This window comes from Nerophis lumbriciformis, linkage group LG15 (genome assembly GCF_033978685.3).
Source record: "Nerophis lumbriciformis linkage group LG15, RoL_Nlum_v2.1, whole genome shotgun sequence".
NCBI classification, from domain to species: Eukaryota; Metazoa; Chordata; class Actinopteri; order Syngnathiformes; family Syngnathidae; genus Nerophis; species Nerophis lumbriciformis.
The window spans coordinates 10,246,695-10,266,399 of NC_084562.2; the positions used below are offsets into that span (position 1 = coordinate 10,246,695).

The 19,705-nt window shown below is 40.7% G+C and overlaps 1 protein-coding gene across 8 annotated transcripts in view; it reads left to right on the plus strand.

Annotated features, from left to right (window-relative positions):
* The window catches only part of neo1a (neogenin 1a), a 450,891-nt gene that overhangs the window by 295,617 nt on the left and 135,569 nt on the right, over positions 1-19,705 (plus strand). For all 8 annotated transcript variants that reach the window (XM_061974884.2, XM_061974877.2, XM_061974881.2 and 5 more), the window contains exon 6: positions 18,132-18,286. In XM_061974884.2, the coding sequence (XP_061830868.2) occupies positions 18,132-18,286 (155 nt within the window). The remainder of the gene's footprint in view (positions 1-18,131; positions 18,287-19,705) is intronic.

The window sequence follows — 19,705 nt, forward strand, 5'->3', positions numbered from 1 at the left end:
GCCTCCATGAAAACTTGAAATTATATGCTATTTCATAAAGTGTAAAGGTATTTTTGTTATCATGCGTGAGCCAGAAGTCAATGAGCCACAATGAATAATGCATAAACAAAGCAATAACCTGACTTCACACAGGACACTGAACAATAAATACCATCAAATATTTACAAAGAGCCATTTAAGAAGGCTGTAGCAGCAGGAACCGCTGACTTTATACATCTGTTTGCCCTCCAGTAGCCTAAATGTATCTGCACACACACTGCTGCTGCATGTCTTCATTACCAGCAGCGCAGCATACAAAGACTGCTGGGGCCTGCTAATCCAAACATGGCTTTTAGCTCAGCCAGAGAACAAAAACACTGAGCTGCCTTTTTTTTTTTGTTTGTTTCAAGGTGGTCATTTTTCAGTGCAGGGTCCAATGATTCCCTTGTCACTTTGAGTTTTTGCACCAGTTGCATGGAGTAGCCATTTGTGGAAAAGCACATTAGGGCAATTCAGCTCCTGCTTTGTGGCCTCGTGTGCATGCTTAGAGTAGTGTAGCAATTTAAAAAAAGGCTTTGAGGACATTTAAAAAAATAAATAAAAAATCACTTTGTCACACTGTGGCTATTGGTTTCTATAGTCATGAATAAGGATGGGCGATATGGTCTAAAATGTACATTGCAATACAGTATATAGTTCAGCCTCCTGCGATAATGATATACACTATATTGCCAAAAGTATTTGGCCCCCCATCCAAATGATCAGAATCAGGTGTCCTAATCACTTAGCCCGGCCACAGGTGTATAAAATCAAGCACTCAGGCATTGAGACTTTCGACAAACATTAGTGAAAGAATGGGCCGCTCTCAGTGATTTCCAGCGTGGAACTGTCATAGGATGCAACAAATCCAGTCGTGAAATATCCTTGCTCCTAAATATTCCAAAGTCAACTGGCGGCTTTATTAGGAGAAAATGGAAGAGTTTGGGAACAACAGCAACTCAGCCAGGAAGCGGTAGGCCACGTAAACTGACAGAGAGGGGTCAGCGGATGCAAATACTTTCTGCACAGTCAGTTGCTACAGAGCTCCAAACTTCATGTGACCTTCCAATTAGCCCACGTACAGTATGCAGAGAGCTTCACGGAATGGGTTTCCATGGCCGATCAGCTGCATCTAAGCCATACATCACCAAGTCCAATGCAAAGCGTGGGATGCAGTGGTGTAAAGCACGTCGCCACTGGACTCTAGAGCAGTGGAGACGCCTTTTCTGGAGTGATGAATCACGCTTTTCCATCTGGCAATTTGATGGACCAGTCTGGGTTTGGAGGTTGCCAGGAGAACGCTACATTTCGGACTGTATTGTGCAGAGTGTGAAATTTGGTGGAGGAGGAATTATGGTGTTGGGTTGGTTTTTCAGGACTTGGGCTTGGCCCCTTAGTTCCAGTGAAAGGAACTTTGAATGCTCCAGGATACCACAACATTTTGGACAATTCTATGGGATGGCACTTCAAAGTTCATATGTGAGTAAAGGCAGGTGGCCAAATAGTGTATATCACAATATATATTTTTGGCATATAAATGATAATAAAACAATATCAAAACGGGTTACAATAATTTAGCTGTTGATGTATTTCTGAATATATATATTTTTTTAAACTATTATGAATCAACTTGCTAATTTACTGTTAATACTTGGTTACCTGAGCCATGTTGCAGTTTTGGGTGACACATTTGGGTATGGATCCAATACCAGGAGCAGTATTGGTCATACCAATACTGATACTGATACTTCTCATTTTCAAGATCATTGAATGTTTATATTTTTATCTCAATTATAATCCGAAAAAACACAGAATGGCGATGAAACCATGTCAATTAAATATTAAAATAATTTCCTTATGTCACGATCGGCTTAGCCACAGTAGAATCCCAACGCAGTGCGAAAAAATAAATAAGGGTAATAACAAAAAAGTATATATAAATAGCACACAGAAGTTAAAGTTAAAAAGTTAAAGTACCAATGATTGTCACACACACACTAGGTGTGGCGAATTTATTCTCTGCATTTGACCCATCACCCTTGATCACCCCCTGGGAGGTGAGGGGAGCAGTGAGCAGCAGCGGTGGCCGCGCCCGGGAATCATTTTTGGTGATTTAACCCCCAATTCCAACTCTTGATGCTGAGTGCCCAGCAGGGAGGTAATGTCCCATTTTTATAGTCTTTGGTATGGAGAATAATAATTAACCCTACAACGGCAAAGTTAAGACTGAGCCACAGGGAGCGTGAGTGTAGCCAAAGCAGAGGAGGTGTAAACGACTAGAAAGTGAATCATCAGGAAATCTACCGGCGGCGAGTAAAGGGTCTGGAGAGCTTAAGTAGTCAGGAGGAAATGAGTATCAGGTGTGCGCGCAGGCGGCCACGCACGTGACCCAGAAACCGTGCACTGCAACAAAAAGACGATAGGCGGCAACAGAGCTGCCAGATTATGACACCGTATTCCCTTCTATTATTACATACTTAATAGAAGTATGTCACACAATACAAAATGTGTGACAAAGCCGACAGTGCAACATGTTCCTATCCATGTTTTATTCTTAATTCTATTCTATTTTGATTATCTTAGTTTTGCCAGTTGATGTTTCCTGTAGTACCTTTTGCACCAAAGAAAATTGTAGTTTGTGAACTCTCACTGGCGAAGGATTCTGATTCAGATTTTTCAAAAAGCAAAGACGATTATTGGCTCTTATTTCCTGAGTTTGTAAACAAAACAAACGACAACAACGATTTTGTGATTGGATTTTTGTTCGTATACACTGCAGAAATACAATGAAACACATGTCAAATGTTCCCAAACAGGTAACCCACAAACATTATATATACAATAAAACAAAAATGCACCAGGCAAATATTGACATGAAGCTACAGACAACAACACTTCTCCTGAATGTCTCCAACACAGTACAATACACAAACACAAACAAAAGGCTAATCAATTATCTACCTGTCAATTACTTTTCAACTGCGGTTAGATTTGAGATCAGTTTGTTTAACATATTTTAGGAAACCACACCATACTTTTTGAAACTTCACAGAACAGCCGTTCAATGCCAGCCTGATGTTCTCCAATTTAAGGAACTAAAGTTAAAGTACCAATGATTGTCACACACACACTAGGTGTGGTGAAATGTGTCCTCTGCATTTGACTCATCACCCTTGATCACCCCCTGGGAGGTGAGGGGAGCAGCGGTGCCGCGCCCGAGAATCATTTTTGGTGATTTAACCCCCAATTCCAACCCTTGATGCTGAGTGCCAAGCAGGGAGGTAATGGGTCCCATTTTTATAGTCTTTGGTATGACTCACAACCTACCGATCTCAGGGCGGACACTCTAACCCAGGGGTGCTCACACTTTTTCTGCAGGCGAGCTACTTTTCAATTGATCAAGTCGTGGAGATCTACCTCATTCATATATATAATTTATATTTACTTATTTATGAAATATATGTTTTTGTTAACAAGTTAAAGGTGTTTAATGATAATACAAGCATGTTTAACACATATAGTTAATATTGTTAATAAGTTAAAGGTGTTTAAAGATAATGCAAGCATGTTTAACACATGTAGTTAATATTGTTAACAAGTTAACGATGTTTAATGATAATACAAGCATGTTTAACACATATAGTTAATATTGTTAATAAATTAAAGGTGTTTAATGATAATACAATAATGTTTAACACATATAGTTAATATTGTTAACAAGTTAAAGGTGTTTAAATATAATACAAGCATGTTTAACACTTACAGTTAATATTGGTAATAAGTTAAAGGTGTTTAAAGATAATACAAACATGTTTAACACATATAGTTAATATTGTTAACAACTTAAAGGTGTTTAAAGATAATACAAGCATGTTTAACACATATAGTTAATATTGTTAACAAGTTAAAGGTGTTTAATGATAATACAAGCATGTTTAACACTTACAGTTAATATTGGTAATAAGTTAAAGGTGTTTAAAGATAATACAAACATGTTTAACACATATAGTTAATATTGTTAACAACTTAAAGGTGTTTAAAGATAATACAAGCATGTTTAACACATATAGTTAATATTGTTAATAAGTTAAAGGTGTTTAAAGATAATGCAAGCATGTTTAACACATATAGTTAATATTGTTAACAACTTAAAGGTGGTTAAAGATAATACAAGCATGTTTAACACATATAGTTGATATTGTTAACAAGTTAAAGGTGTTTAAAGATAATACAAGCATGTTTAACACATACAGTATAGTTAATATTGTTAACAAGTTAAAGGTGTTTAATGATAATACAAGCATGTTTAACACATATAGTTAATAATTTAAAGGTGTTTAAAGATAATACAAGCATGTTTAACACATATAGTTAATATTGTTAATAAGTTAAAAGTGTTTAAAGATAATACAAGCATGTTTAACACATATAGATTCCTTTCTTTCATGAAGACAAGAATATAAGTTGGTGTATTACCTGATTCTGATGATTTGCATTGATTGGAATCAGACAGTGGTGCTAATAACGTCCGCATTTTCGAATGGAGGAGAAAAAAAGTCCTCCTTTCTGTCCAATACCACATGAAAGTGGTTGGTTTTTGGCATCTTATTTATCCAGCTTCCGTACTCCTCTGTATACACTTTACAAGAAATACATTGTCGGCAAACTCCGTAGCTTGCTAGCTTGTGCACGCCAGCTTTCTGAGACTCTTATTTTGTTAGCGCAGGCAGGATGAAGCAGAGCTTTTATTGTGCAACTGTGCGGTCGGTCTTTGGAGTTTTGACGACAGGTACGGCGCCAGAGTCTGTTGAAATAAAGTGTTTCTCGCCTTCCTGTCGGTAATTTTAATGAGCTGGCAGCAGCCAGCGTCATCTCAGAAGACCCTCGGGTGCCGTGAATGTCAATCAAGTGACGAAAGTGACGTCATAGTGAAGATTTATGAACGCTCATTTTTAGGACTATTTTTTTAATGCCTGGCTGGTGATCGACTGACACACCCTCCACGATCGACCGGTAGCTCGCGATCGACGTAATGAGCACCCCTGCTCTAACCACTAGGCCACTGAGTAGGTAAGGTATACCCTTAATCCAGCGGGTGTGGCAGGGAGGCGCTGCAGCCTTCCAATTTAGCACAATGAGTCTTCTAGCCAACAAAGTAGTTAATTGCTACCAAGTTCTTTTTGGATTTGTGAAGACAAGATGACAGAGGAGCTACCTCAAATAGTCACGATTTTGTGATTTAAAAAATAAATTAAAAATCTAATCACCACAGTATCGACAATATACTACTACTACCGTATTTTTCAGAGTATAAGTCGCACCGGTGTATAAGTCGCACCTGCCGAAAATGCATAATAAAAAAGGAAAAAAACATATATAAGTCGCACTGGAGCCCGGCCAAACTATGAAAAAAACTGCGACTTATAGTCCGAAAAATACGGTATACGTTTGTATCGTTACTCTCGATATTTGTGTATAGCCGCCCAACCTGGTTTACATTCAAGAGCTCTAGCTTAGCGGTCACCTGAGGGCGTTTCAGTGTTATATCTTCACCTTTATCGTTTTTAAAGGGGAACATTATAACCAGACCTATGTAAGCGTCAATATATACCTTGATGTTGCAGAAAAAAGACCATATATTTTTTTAACCGATTTCCGAACTCTAAATGGGTGAATTTGGCGAATTAAACGCCTTTCTATTATTCGCTCTCGGAGCGATGACGTCACAACGTGACGGTAAGCAATCCGCCATTTTCTCAAACACATTACAAACACCGAGTCAAATCAGCTCTGTTATTTTCCGTTTTTTCGACTGTTTTCCGTACCTTGGAGACATCATGCCTCGTCGGTGTGTTGTCGGAGGGTGTAACAACACGAACAGGGACGGATTCAAGTTGCACCAGTGGCCCAAAGATGCGAAAGTGGCAAGAAATTGGACGTTTGTTCCGCACACTTTACCGACGAAAGCTATGCTACGACAGAGATGGCAAGAATGTGTGGATATCCTGCGACACTCAAAGCAGATGCATTTCCAACTGGACTGGACAGATCAGCTTTCAGGAAAAGAGAGCGGATGAGGGTATGTTTACAGAATATATTAATTGATGAAAATTGGGCTGTCTGCACTCTCAAAGTGCATGTTGTTGCCAAATGTATTTCATATGCTGTAAACCTAGTTCATAGTTGTTAGTTTCCTTTAATGCCAAACAAACACATACCAATCGTTGGCTAGAAGGCGATCGCCGAATTCGTCCTCGCTTTCTCCCATGTCACTGGCTGTCGTGTCGTTTTCGTCGGTTTCGCTTGCATACGGTTCAAACCGATATGGCTCAATAGCTTCAGTTTCTTCTTCAATTTCGTTTTTGCTACCTGCCTCCACACTACAACCATCCGTTTCAATACATGCGTAATCTGTTGAATCGCTTAAGCCGCTGAAATCCAAGTCTGAATCCGAGCTAATGTCGCTATACCTTGCTGTTTTATCCGCCATGTTTGTTTGTATTGGCATCAGTGTGACCTCACAGGAAAATGGACGGGTGTTTATAACGATGGTTAAAATCAGGCACTTTGAAGCTTTTTTTAGGGATATTGCGTGATGGGTAAAATTTTGAAAAAAACTTCGAAAAATAAAATAAGCCACTGGGAACTGATTTTTAATGGTTTTAACCCTTCTGAAATTGTGATAACGTTCCCCTTTAAGCCAAAATGCGTCCGTTCTTTTACACTGTGTCTGCTTGTAAGTAATCCGTGATTGTGCGCTGCCGAACATGCTCGTCTGCTCGTAAACCAGCAACGTGACTTTGACGCGGGTGCGGGCGGGGAGGGGGAATGCGGGACCGGTACGTTTCAGTGACAGTATAGTACCGAAAATGATTCATTAGTATCGCGGTACTATACTAATACTGGTATACCGTACAACACTAGTACCGAGTCTATAACGCGCAATCCTAGTCATGTCTACCTCCTTTTGTAAACAATAACTCTTCCCACCCCTCTCATTAGTACAAACCAATTTAAATGCAGCCTTCAAAAGTGCACCCAGGGTCGCTTAGTCCAATAACTTCCAAATGTTTGCACTTCTTGAAAGAAAATAGTGCTCGCATGGCGGGAGGAGGGTGGGGGAATGAAGATGTAGCGATAGACGCGGAGTTGTAGGGAGATTAAGTGGCAGGAAAATGGGAGACCGAGTGGAGAAAAAGAGATGCAGAAAGATAAAGAAAGCTGCAGGCTAGCAGTCACCATTAAAATCCGACACTGGCAAAATCTCACAGCAAGGCTGGAAAACACTTGCAAATGTAGTGCTTCCACAGATTGAGGCAGCATGGATGCGGGGAAGCGTCCACACACTTAAACAGGTGCTTCCACAAACACCACACACACGCGCGGGTTGGAATGCAAATAAGAAGAAAAAAAATCACCCACTTCCAAGCAGTTCTGCAGACACAGAAACAGCCGTATCAGTACCCAGATGCAATTTAATAGTATTCATTTCCACAGATGGCTCCAATGCCAGCACCAACCTCCACTCCCACCGCACACGCTCGCTCACTCTTAACCGTCTTTTCCCAGCATATTGCTTTCTATTTACGTTATGCAGATTGGCTGTCTGTTTCCCGTTGCACCGATCTGAAGAGATTGGTGTAACTTGAGCTGCGCACGGACTCGGTGGAGGAACACATATACCCTTTTGCACACCGCCCTGCAAAGGACATTATTTACAGGCCACACGTCGCGCCCTGAGGCCAGCCTGCTGCACATTGGCGGAAAGACAGCGAGAGAGCGATGTGTACGGAAGATGACAGTGCTGCAGCATCCTCCCTGCTTTACTAACTCGACGCACTAAGATACGAATTTTGCTCATTTAATAAAAAAAAAAAAAAAAGCACTTAAAATGATCTGCCACTTGATGAGAGTGCAAAGATTGAAAATATTTCAAGAAATGTCCCTAGTTTTAGGAGATATACACTTATTTTTAGTCATTAGCATGAGTCATACACAATCTTTGTCCCTGTGGGCAGAGGCGTGACCGCTTGCTTACACACTCGGGTTGTTAACGATAAACAGATGCGACCGGATATTCGGTTTGAGAATTGGCCAGTTCGGCTACATCGGTTACAGTCGTTCAGATTCAGCTGTGAATCCTTAGGTTATTGGAATGTAAACACATGAACCGGTTATCGCGGCGAACTATGGCTCAGCTGATGTTTTTTGTCTTTAAAACGAGACGAGAGCCAAGCTTGCAAAGAGTGAGTGAAGTTGGCACGTTGTGTAATTCGTAAATAAAAAGAGAACACAATGATTTGCAAATCCTTTTCATATTATATTCAATTGAATAGACTGCAAAGACAAGATATTTAATGTTCGAACTGAGAAACTTAGTTTTATTTTGCAAATAATCATTAACTTAGAATATAATGGCAGCAACACATTGCAAAAAAGTTGGCACATAGGTATTTTACCACTGTGTTACATGGCTTTTCCTTTTAACAACACTCAGTAAACGTTTGGGAACTGAGGAGACCAATTTTGGAAGCTTTTCAGGTGGAATTCTTTCCCATTCTTGCTTGATGTACAGCATAAGTTGTTCAACAGTCCAGAGTCTCTGTTGTCATATTTTAGGCTTCATAATGCGCCACACATTTTCAACGGGAGACAGGTCTGGACTACAGGCAGGCCAGTCTAGAACCCAAGCTGTTGTAACACATGGCTTGGCATTGTTTTGCTGAAATAAGCAGGGGCGTCCATGATAACGTTGCTTGGATGGCAACATATGTTGCTCCAAAACCTGTAAGTACCTTTCAGCATTAACGGTGCCTTCACAGATGTGTAAGTTACCCATTAATACACCCCCATACCATCACAGACGCACTTTGCGCCTAGAACAATCCGGATGGTTGTTTTCGTCTTTGTTCCGGAAGGACACGACGTCCACAGTTTCCAAAAACAATTTGAAATGTGGACTCGTCAGACCACAGAACACTTTTCCACTTTGCGTCAGTCCATCTTAGATGAGTTCGGGCTCAGCGAAGCTGGCGGCGTTTCTGGGTGTTGTTGATAAATGGCTTTCGCTTTGCATAGGAGAGTTTTAACTTGCACTTACAGATGTAGCGACTAACTGTTGTTCTCTGAAGTGTTCCTGAGCATATGTGGTGATATCCTTTACACACTGATGTCGGTTTTTAATTCAGTACCGCCTGAGGGATCCAAGGTCACGGGCATTCAATGTTACGTGCAGTGATTTCTCCAGATTCTCTGAACCTTTTGATGATATTACAGACCGTAGATGGTGAAATCCCTAAATTCCTTGCAATAGCTAGTTGAGAAATGTTGTTCTTAAACTGTTGGACAATTTGCTCACACATTTGTTCACAAAGTGGTGACCCTCGCCCCGTCCTTGTTTGTGAATGACTGAGCATTTCATGGAAGCTGCTATTATACCCAATCATGGCACCCACCTGTTCCCAATTAGCCTGCTCACCTGTGGGATATTTTTTTTAAAAAGTGTTTGATGAGCATTCCTCAACTTTCTCAGTCTTGTTTGTCACTTGTGCCAGCTTTTTTGAAACATGTTGCAGGCATCCAATTCCAAATGAGCTAATATTTGCAAAAAATAACAACGTTTTCCAGTTCGAACGTTAAGTATCTTGTCTTTGCAGTCTATTCAATTGAATATCGGTTGAAAAGGATTTGCAAATCATTGTATTCTTTTTTTATTTACCATTTACACAACGTGCCAATTTCAACTGGATGAAAACAGACGTATATACATGGTCGGGGTCGCGTGACACTATCAGTCAGTAGACAGTGTATCTTTAAAACAACTCGAGAGTCACGGCTGCCCTTTCCAAATAATTACGTGCAAGATGCGTAACGTCAACACCGCAGACATTCTCCGTGCTGTGGCGTCCGTCAATATTGTAACATCCCAAACGATGGCTGCTCAGACAAGATTTCGCAGATTGTTTTTCTTTATTTCACAAAATGCAATGTTCTCATACAACGGGCTCAATCTCCGTGTCTCTTTCTCGCCACCACAACACACGTCACTTCCCATCTTTGTCCCTGAAGTCCCGCCCCTCAGTCAAGCCGTTGGCGAGAACCCGTAGACACCGACTTGACTTGACTGGTGGAAAATAAATATATTTGACATGTGTTTACCTTTTTACTTTATAAAACATCTACAGGGATATATGTTGTGTTTTAAAAATGAGAAATAACTAGAAGCATGTCACATTTATAGAATGTGCTTTTTTTATATATATATTTGGAGATGAATGTGCCTATGGGTGTTCTTATTCATTTATTCTCTTGGCATCCAACTGATCAGTTGTTTGAGAAGATGGTCATCCGAGTAGTTTTTATCAGTTCATGCTCATAGATTTAGTTTGTTGGACAGATCTCGTCTGAGCGCTTGGTGCCAAGGAGGAGGAGCGAATGAGCAGAAAGAAGTGCTTTTGTTCTTTTGTGATGTAAAAAATTATGTGTCTATAATCACGAAATAACACTTCCAAACATAAGGACGAGACAAAGTAAGACATCTAAAGGTACCGTATTTTTCGGACTATAAGTCACAGTTTTTTTCATATAAAACATATATAAGTGCAACTTATATATGTTTTTTTCCTTCTTTTTTATGCATTTTCTCCGGTGCAACTTATAGTCCGAAAAATACGGTAATCACACAAAAGCAAAAGTCATGACGTACTGCAGCTGCTGCTCGTGACTACGCCCATCACTGGAAACCCTATAAAAAATGAAATGAACAAAATTAAAAACATGTGAAACACACAAAGTAACGTCATTTATTAATATGCTTTATGGGCAGAAAAGAGCAATGGCTAAGATGGAATTTCTTGGTTGTACTAATCTAAAAATTGGCTGGAGGCCGAAAGCCGACTGCATGCAAAGTAACCGTACGTGTGTGTTTACATGTTATAATAATATAATGTATGTAGGGCTGGGCGCTATGGCCTTTCTTTAATATCTCGATATTTTTAGGCCATGTCACGATACACGATACATATCTCGATATTTTGCCTTAGCCTTTAAAGGGGAACATTATCACCAGACCTATGTAAGTGTCAATATATACCTTGATGTTGCAGAAAAAAGACCATGTATTTTTTTAACCGATTTCCGAACTCTAAATGGGTGAATTCTGGCGAATTAAACGCCTTTCTATTATTCGCTCTCGGAGCGATGACGTCACAACATGACGTCACATCGGGAAGCAATCCGCCATTTTCTCAAACACATTACAAACACCGAGTCAAATCAGCTCTGTTATTTTCCGTTTTTTCGACTGTTTTCCGTACCTTGGAGACATCATGCCTCGTCGGTGTGTTGTCGGAGGGTGTAACAACACGAACAGGGACGGATTCAAGTTGCACCAGTGGCCCAAAGATGCAAAAGTGGCAAGAAATTGGACGTTTGTTCTGAACACTTTACCGACGAAAGCTATGCTACGACAGAGATGGCAAGAATGTGTGGATATCCTGCGACACTCAAAGCAGATGCATTTCCAACGATAAAGTCAAAGAAATCTGCCGCCAGACCCCCAGGAAAAGAGAGCGGATGAGGGTATGTCTACAGAATATATTAATTGATGAAAACTGGGCTTTCTGCACTCTCAAAGTGCATGTTGTTGCCAAATGTATTTCATATACTGTAAACTTAGTTCATAGTTGTTAGTTTCCTTTTATGCCAAACAAACACATACCAATCGTTGGTTAGAAGGCGATCGCCAAATTTGTCCTCGCTTTCTCCCGTGTCGCTGGCTATCGTATCGTTTTCGTCGGTTTCGCTTGAAAACGGTTCAAACCGATATGGCTCAATAGCTTCAGTTTCTTCTTCAATTTCGTTTTCGCTACCTGCCTCCACACTACAACCATCCGTTTCAATACATGCGTAACCTGTTGAATCGCTTGATGCATATAATCACAGCAGTATGATGATTCTATGTGTCTACATTAAAACATTCTTCTTCATACTGCATTAATATATGCTACTTTTAAACTTTCATGCAGAGAGGGGAATCACAACTAAGTCAATTTACCAAAACTGTATTTATTAAACAGTTATTAAACAGTGGCACAAACATTCATGTCATTTCCAAAACAGAAAGTACAAGATTGTCAGAGACATTTTAAAACAAGCTATAAGTGCACTTTTGTGCATGATGTCACTAAGATGACATATCAAAACAACACTAAATTAAAGTGCACTTTTTGTACAGAACGCCACAACAATAGTTTAAAACAAATAAAGTGCACTTTTGTGCATGATGTCACACAAGATATTTCATTAGCTGTCAAATAAAAATGAGCTACATACCCCGGTAATAGGAAATCTAATAGTGTATGTCCTTCGCTATGTGGTAGGTTCCTGCGGACGTAATCTCCTTCTGTTGTTGACTAGTTTTTTCGTACGGTGTTGATGTGGAAATGGTTGCCTCGGCATTTTGTTGGTGTGGCACCGAACGGAGATGTTGACATGCGGAGTAAGCACTCTTTATTCTCTTGCAGGTGACTTTTCAAATGATGCTACATATGAGCAGTGCTGCTACATTTTGTAGCAACGCTTTTGCCCCACACTTGACAAATTACGCTTGTCTGTTCGACATCTTTCCGCTTGAAGCCAAACCACCGGCAGACGATGGGCCCCCTGCTGTTTTTCTTGGGAATTATTTCTTCCTTCATTTGTTACCAGATTCGCACCTTCTTTCTCTCGTATTACCACTCGCACCACAGCTAACGTTACCCATGCCGCTACCTCTCTGTTCCGCGAGGGCGTATACGTATGTGACGTATGTAAGAAGGTGCGCTTGTTTTATGTCTCTGTGATAAGGCGAGACAACAAAGAGTGAGAAGAGCATGTAGTGTCATGCCCGCAGCTAAAAGCAACTGCATGAGAACGTATACTGAAATATCACGATATAGTCATTTTCTATATCGCACAGAGACAAACTCGCGATATATCGAGTATATCGATATATCGCCCAGCCCTAAATGTATGTATAATTAATAATTAATTAAGAGTATGTGAAACGTCAACTCCTAACTTGTTTACTTCTGTGACAACCTCCTTAAAGCTTTATACTCAGTCAGATATATCAAGCAGCTAAAAATCAAACATGAATAAGTGTGGAGAGAGTGTTTTGCATTTTCCCGTAATGCCTTGCAATTGATTAAAATGGGTGTAATTTTGATTTTTTTCGTGGTGATAGGACTTTTTTTTATTTTTATTATACATACAAAATTCAGTGAGCATGTTGTGTTGACCTTTTGTGCAGTTGATTTTTTTTTTTCTGCACCATGACTAGGAAAGGTTGTTTGGTTTGGGTCATTTAAGTAAATGCGGTGCTTGTAGTTAGGAAAATACATATCATGGTCACTTGCCAAAGTTTATCTCATTGTCCGCATCATTTTGTTAGATATGTTATGGTTTTTAATGGCTTTTATGGTTAATATACTACGAAAATAGGCATACTACATGTATGCAAATGAGGATTGATAATGATTAACTAATTCGCAAACTGATTATTTTGATGAACATTCAAGCTTGTACTGTCAGCTATGCTCAGATGATATGCCATCCATTACGAAGAAATCTAATTTATTTATTTATTTATTTTAACCTTTGTCTTTTTGCCTGTTCTGTCCTCTCACCTTTGCAAAACATTAGAACACCAAACAGATGGTCTAAGTGTTTTTTAAGGTCGAGAAATAGACTCCGTATATTACGCCATGTCTCCCTTTTGATTGGCTCTCGTAAATATGCTGCGATCAAATACATCAGGGGGTTTTGAAAAGATGAATTACACCCGATTGTAACTCCGGCATCTCCTTGTCTCTCTGTGTGAGACTGAGCGCCTGACTAATTAGCTCCAGTCATGTCAACAGGAAGTGGAGTACTTGACCTCTCAACCTGGTACTGTGATTAATAAAGTCAGAAGTAGTTTCCATTCACCCACAACCACTAACATCAAATCAACTGTCTAAAACATTGATGATGCTGATGGCAGCAGACTAGTGAACAGTGCTGGGCATTATGAACAATTTCCTAATCACGATTCAATCCGTCCTTAAATATTGAAAATGTCTCAACTCTGTTACAGAATACAAATGGACTTTATTGTTTCTCTTCACCATAAACAACTTTGAACATTTTAAACATTCCATCACTGCAAAGAGTGATAATATTTGTAGTTCCTCTTGTAATTGAGCTACTGTGTCAAACATGTTCCCTTGGAGTTTAATAAAGTTTGTTTAAGTCTAAGTGCAAAACAATAAAAACAGTAAATACACTATATTGCCTAAAGTATTTGGCCACCTGCCTTGACCCACATATGAACTTGAAGTGCCATCCCATTCCTAACCCATAGGGTTCAATCTGATGTCGGTCCACGTTTTGCAGCTATTACGGCTTCAACTCTTCTGGGAAGGCTGTCCACAAGGTTGCGGAGTGTGTTTATAGGAATTTTCGACCGAAAAGCGCATTGGTGAGGTCACACACTGATGTTGGTCGAGAAGGCCTGGCTCTCAGTCTCCGTTCTAATTCATCCCAAAGGTGTTCTATCGGGTTCAGGTCAGGACTCTGTGCAGGCCAGTCAAGTTCATCCATACCAGACTCTGTCATTCATGTCTTTATCGAACTTGCTTTGTGCACTGGTGCACAGTCATGTTGGAAGAGGAAGGGGCCCGCTCCAAACTGTTCCCACAAGGTTGGGAGCATGGAATTGTCCAAAATGTTTTGGTATCCTGGAGCATTCAAAGTTCCTTTCACTGGAACTAAAGGGCCATGCCCAACTCCTGAAAAACAACCCCACGCCACAATTCCTCTTCCACCAAATTTCACACTCAGCACAATGCAGTCCGAAATGTACCGTTCTCCTGGCAACCTCCAAACCCAGACTCGTCCATCAGATTGCCAGACGGAAAAGTGTGATTCATCACTCCAGATAAGGCGTTTCCTCTGCTCTAGAGTCCAGTGGCGACGTGCTTTACACTACTGCATCCGACGCTTTGCATTGGACTTGGTGATGTATGGCTTAGATACAGCTGATCGGCCATGAAAACCTATTACATGAAACTCTCTGCGTACTGTACGTGGGCTAATTGGAGTTTGGAGCTCTATAGCAACTGACTGTGCAGAACGTCTTTGCACTATGCGCTTCAGCATCCGCTGACCCCTCTCTGTCAGTTTACATGGCCTCCCACTTGGTGGCTGAGTTGCTGTTGTTCCCAAACTCTTCCATTTTCTTATAATAAAGCTGACAGTTGACTTTGGAATATTTAGGAGCGAAGAAATTTCACGACTGGATTCGTTGCACAGGTGGCATCCTATGACAGTTCCACGCTGGAAATCATTGAGCTCCTGAGAGCGGCCCATTCTTTCACAAATGTTTGTAGAAACACTCTCCACGCCTAAGAGCTTGATTTTATACACCTGTGGCCGGGCCAAGTGATTAGGACACCTGATTCTGATCATTTGGATGTGTGGCCAAATACTTTTGGCAATATGTAAGCAATTTTTCTAGTGGCCCTTATTTATTGTGAAGGCTGGAAGTGTGCTCTTGTTTTTTCGGAGCACTCGAGGATAGTACTGTGTACATACTTGCCAACCTTGAGACCTCTGAATTCGGGAGATGGAGGGGGAGGGGGAGAGGTTGAGGTGGGAGGGTAGGGGGTGGTGGGGGGTGTTTATTGGTGCGTCCCAAAAGAGTTAGTGCTGCAAGGGGTTCTGGGTATTTGTTCTGTTGTGTTACGGTGCGGATGTTCTCCCGAAATGTGTTTGTCATTCTTGTTTGGTGTGGCGCCACAGTGTGGCGCATATGTGTAACAGTGTTAAAGTTGTTTATACGGCCACCCTCAGTGTGACCTGTATGGCTATTGATCAAGTATAGGTTGCATTCACTTGTGTGTGTGAAATTCCATAGATATTATGTGACTGGGCCGGCACGCAAAGGCAGTGCCTTTAATGCACGCCCCCAATATTGTTGTCAGGGTGGAAATCGGGAGAAATTTGGGAGAATGGTTGCCCCGGGAGATTTTCGGGAGGGGCACTGAAATTCGGGAGTCTCCCGGGAAAATCGGGAGGGTTAGCAAGTATGACTGTGTACAGTAGGGATGTAAGATACCACACATTTTTGTTCCGAGTCGATACCGGGTAAAATTATTTGGCGCTTTTTGGATGTTTTTTCAGACGGCGGAATAGTGTACTCCTGTTAGCTGCATTGTTAGCCACCTCTTACTTGCCGTATTTTGCAAATTAGAATGCATAAAAAAAGAAATTGTTCTCTTGTCTTACACAGGGATTGTAAATGATGTGCAAAATTCCAAAAAAAAGTGCATTCCCTCTTTAAAGGGGAACATTATCACAATTTCAGAAGGGTTAAAACCATTAAAAATCAGTTCCCAGTGGCTTATTTTATTTTTCGAAGTTTTTTTCAAAATTTTACCCATCACGCAATATCCCTAAAAAAAGCTTCAAAGTGCCTGATTTTAACCATCGTTATATACACCCGTCCATTTTCCTGTGACGTCACACAGTGATGCCAACACAAACAAACATGGCGGGTAGAACAGCAAGTTTATAGCGACATTAGCTCGGATTCAGACTCGGATTTCAGCGGCTTAAGCGATTCAACAGATTACGCATGTATTGAAACGGATGGTTGTAGTGTGGAGGCAGGTAGCGAAAACGAAATTGAAGAAGAAACTGAAGCTATTGAGCCATATCGGTTTGAACCGTATGCAAGCGAAAACGACACGACAGCCAGCGACACGGGAGAAAGCGAGGACGAATTCGGCGATCGCCTTCTAACCAACGATTGGTATGTGTTTGTTTGGCATTAAAGGAAACTAACAACTATGAACTAGGTTTACAGCATATGAAATACATTTGGCAACAACATGCACTTTGAGAGTGCAGACAGCCCAATTTTCATCAATTAATATATTCTGTAGACATACCCTCATCCGCTCTCTTTTCCTGGGGGTCTGGCGGCAGATTTCTTTGACTTTATCGTTGAAGTGTCGCAGGATATCCACACATTCTTGCCATCTCTGTCGTAGCATAGCTTTCGTCTGTAAAGTGTGCGGAACAAACGTCCAATTTCTTGCCACTTTCGCATCTTTGGGCCACTGGTGCAACTTGAATCCGTCCCTGTTCGTGTTGTTACACCCTCCGACAACACACCGACGAGGCATGATGTCTCCAAGGTACGGAAAACAGTCGAAAAAACAGAAAATAACAGCTGATTTGACTCTGTGTTTGTAATGTGTTTGAGAAAATAGCGGATTGCTTCCCGATGTGACGTCACGTTGTAATAATAGAAAGGCGTTTAATTCGCCAAAATTCACCCATTTAGAGTTCGGAAATCGGTTAAAAAAATATATGGTCTTTTTTCTGCAACATCAAGGTATATATTGACGCTTACATAGGTCTGGTGATAATGTTCCCCTTTAAGCAATATCGATCCATAAGCGATAGGAGTGATTTTTATTTTTTTTAACCCATCCCTACTGGTCAATGAGGTCGGCGCTTATCAGTGAATGCAGATTGGATACAATCAAGCACACAACGCATCCATGCAAAGTCTCCCCACACATGCACTGCCCTGTCCAATTACATACAGAGGACGCGCTCCCGTTGACCTTGTTCCACCACTGATTGATGAGGTCCTGTTTTGCCGCAGAAGATCAAATAACTCCTGTCTGGTCCTCATTACCAGAACCAGGGGACACACTGTACGCAAGTGTTTGCCTCAGCTTGCCTTCCATGCAAACGCTCTGATAGTCCTGTTGTTTTATTGCCTTCTCTGTAATGCAGAATAAGGATATTGATTCTTTTGATGAGGATTTAAAGTCTTAAACATCTGCTAGCAAGGTCACAGGTGCATGGATTGTACTATTATTGGATTATACTGTTATTGTTGCTGTTTCCTCTTTGTAATTTGGCACCTGAGGAGGCAGCGTAACATTATTTGACCTTTTTCATTTGCTTTCATGGTCAGACCAGACATAACCTTAATGGAATTACATCATTTATGTTTTATCCTATTTCATACCATGGATTGCTTTTAATTTGTTGTGTTGCTTTGTCCTCCATAGTTCCACCCCAGTATGCGAAGCGGCCAGCCAACATCTACGCCCATGAGTCCATGGACATCGTGTTTGAGTGCGAAGTGTCGGGTTCCCCGGCCCCGACTGTGAAATGGGTGAAGAATGGAGACGCTGTCATCCCGAGCGACTACTTCAAGATAATTGTATGCTAATTTGTCTCTTCAGTCAGCACGTTTTCATGCACCAAATCAGTCTGATTCCTCAATTAAATTGGCTCGGATTAAAGCAGCACTCAGTAACTTTTCAACCTTCGTAGAATATTTACATAACTTTTGGGACGATACATGGACTTACAACTAGTTGAATGACTTCTATGTCATGGCCTGTATCGCTTTTACTGGCACTTAGCAACTTTGAGAAGGGTGGCAGGAACCCACATGTGCAAATGACTGCTATCATGACCGAAGCTCCAAAACAACCAAAGAAACGAAAAGTTTTGTCTGAGGAGACAAAACAAGAAAAACGGACAGTCAGGATCAACATTGCCATGGCTTTCACTCGCTGGCGTTTGCTCAAAGACGAGGAGGTATTTTCGGCCGATTTTACTGCTAAACTAGTAAGTGACTTTCGATGCTGAAATCAAAACGATAATACTAACGTAAGCTATCAGAAATGTGCGTGGTAGCAATAAATAGCCACCAGAGTGATAGTTCCACACCACTTCTTTCGGAAAAAATCTCCCACCAAATCAGTCTGATTTCTAAAAATAAATTGGCTCGGATTAAAGCAGCACTAAGTAATTTTTTAACCTTCGTAGAATATTGACATAACTTTTGGGACGATACATGGACTTACAACTAGTTGAATGACTCCTCTGTCATGGCCTGTATCGCTTTTACTAGCACTTAGCAACTTTGAAAAGCCTGCCATGCAAAAAACTACAAATGTGCTGATTCGCTTTACAGCATACGTCACTCCCCCCTTTCACCATTTTTTTTAAAAGACGGAAGTCGATGCGAACACTTATGTGCCGCCAGAAAACAAGGAAGAAGAACGCCTACGTGCAAATGACTGCTATCATGGCCAAAGCTCCAAAACAACCAAAGAAACGAAAAGTTTTGTCTGAGGAGACAAAACAAGAAAAACGGACAGTCAGGATCAACATTGCCTCGGCTTTCACTCGCTGGCGTTTGCTCAAAGACGAGGAGGTATTTTCGGCCGATTTTCCTGCTAAACTAGAAAGTGACTTTCGATGCTGAAATCTAAATGATAATACAAGCTATCAGAAATGTGTGTGGTAGCAATAAATAGCCACCAGAGTGATAGTTCCACACTACTTCTTTGGGAAAAAATCACCCGCCGGTCTTTCTTTGCTTCGGACCTGCATCCGCCCCGATACATTGTTGGTAGTAGCGTCATGTTTGTAGCGCAAATAGCAATGTCTGCTATTTAACGTCAACATAGCCATTAGAGACGTAATATTTGTCTGATTATTAATCGATTAATCAAAGTAACAATCGACAGATTAATCGATTATCAAATTAATCGTTAGTTGCAGCCCGAGTACCGTTTATCGGTATGAAAAATAGAAAAAAATTTTTTTTTTGAGGAATCAGACTAAT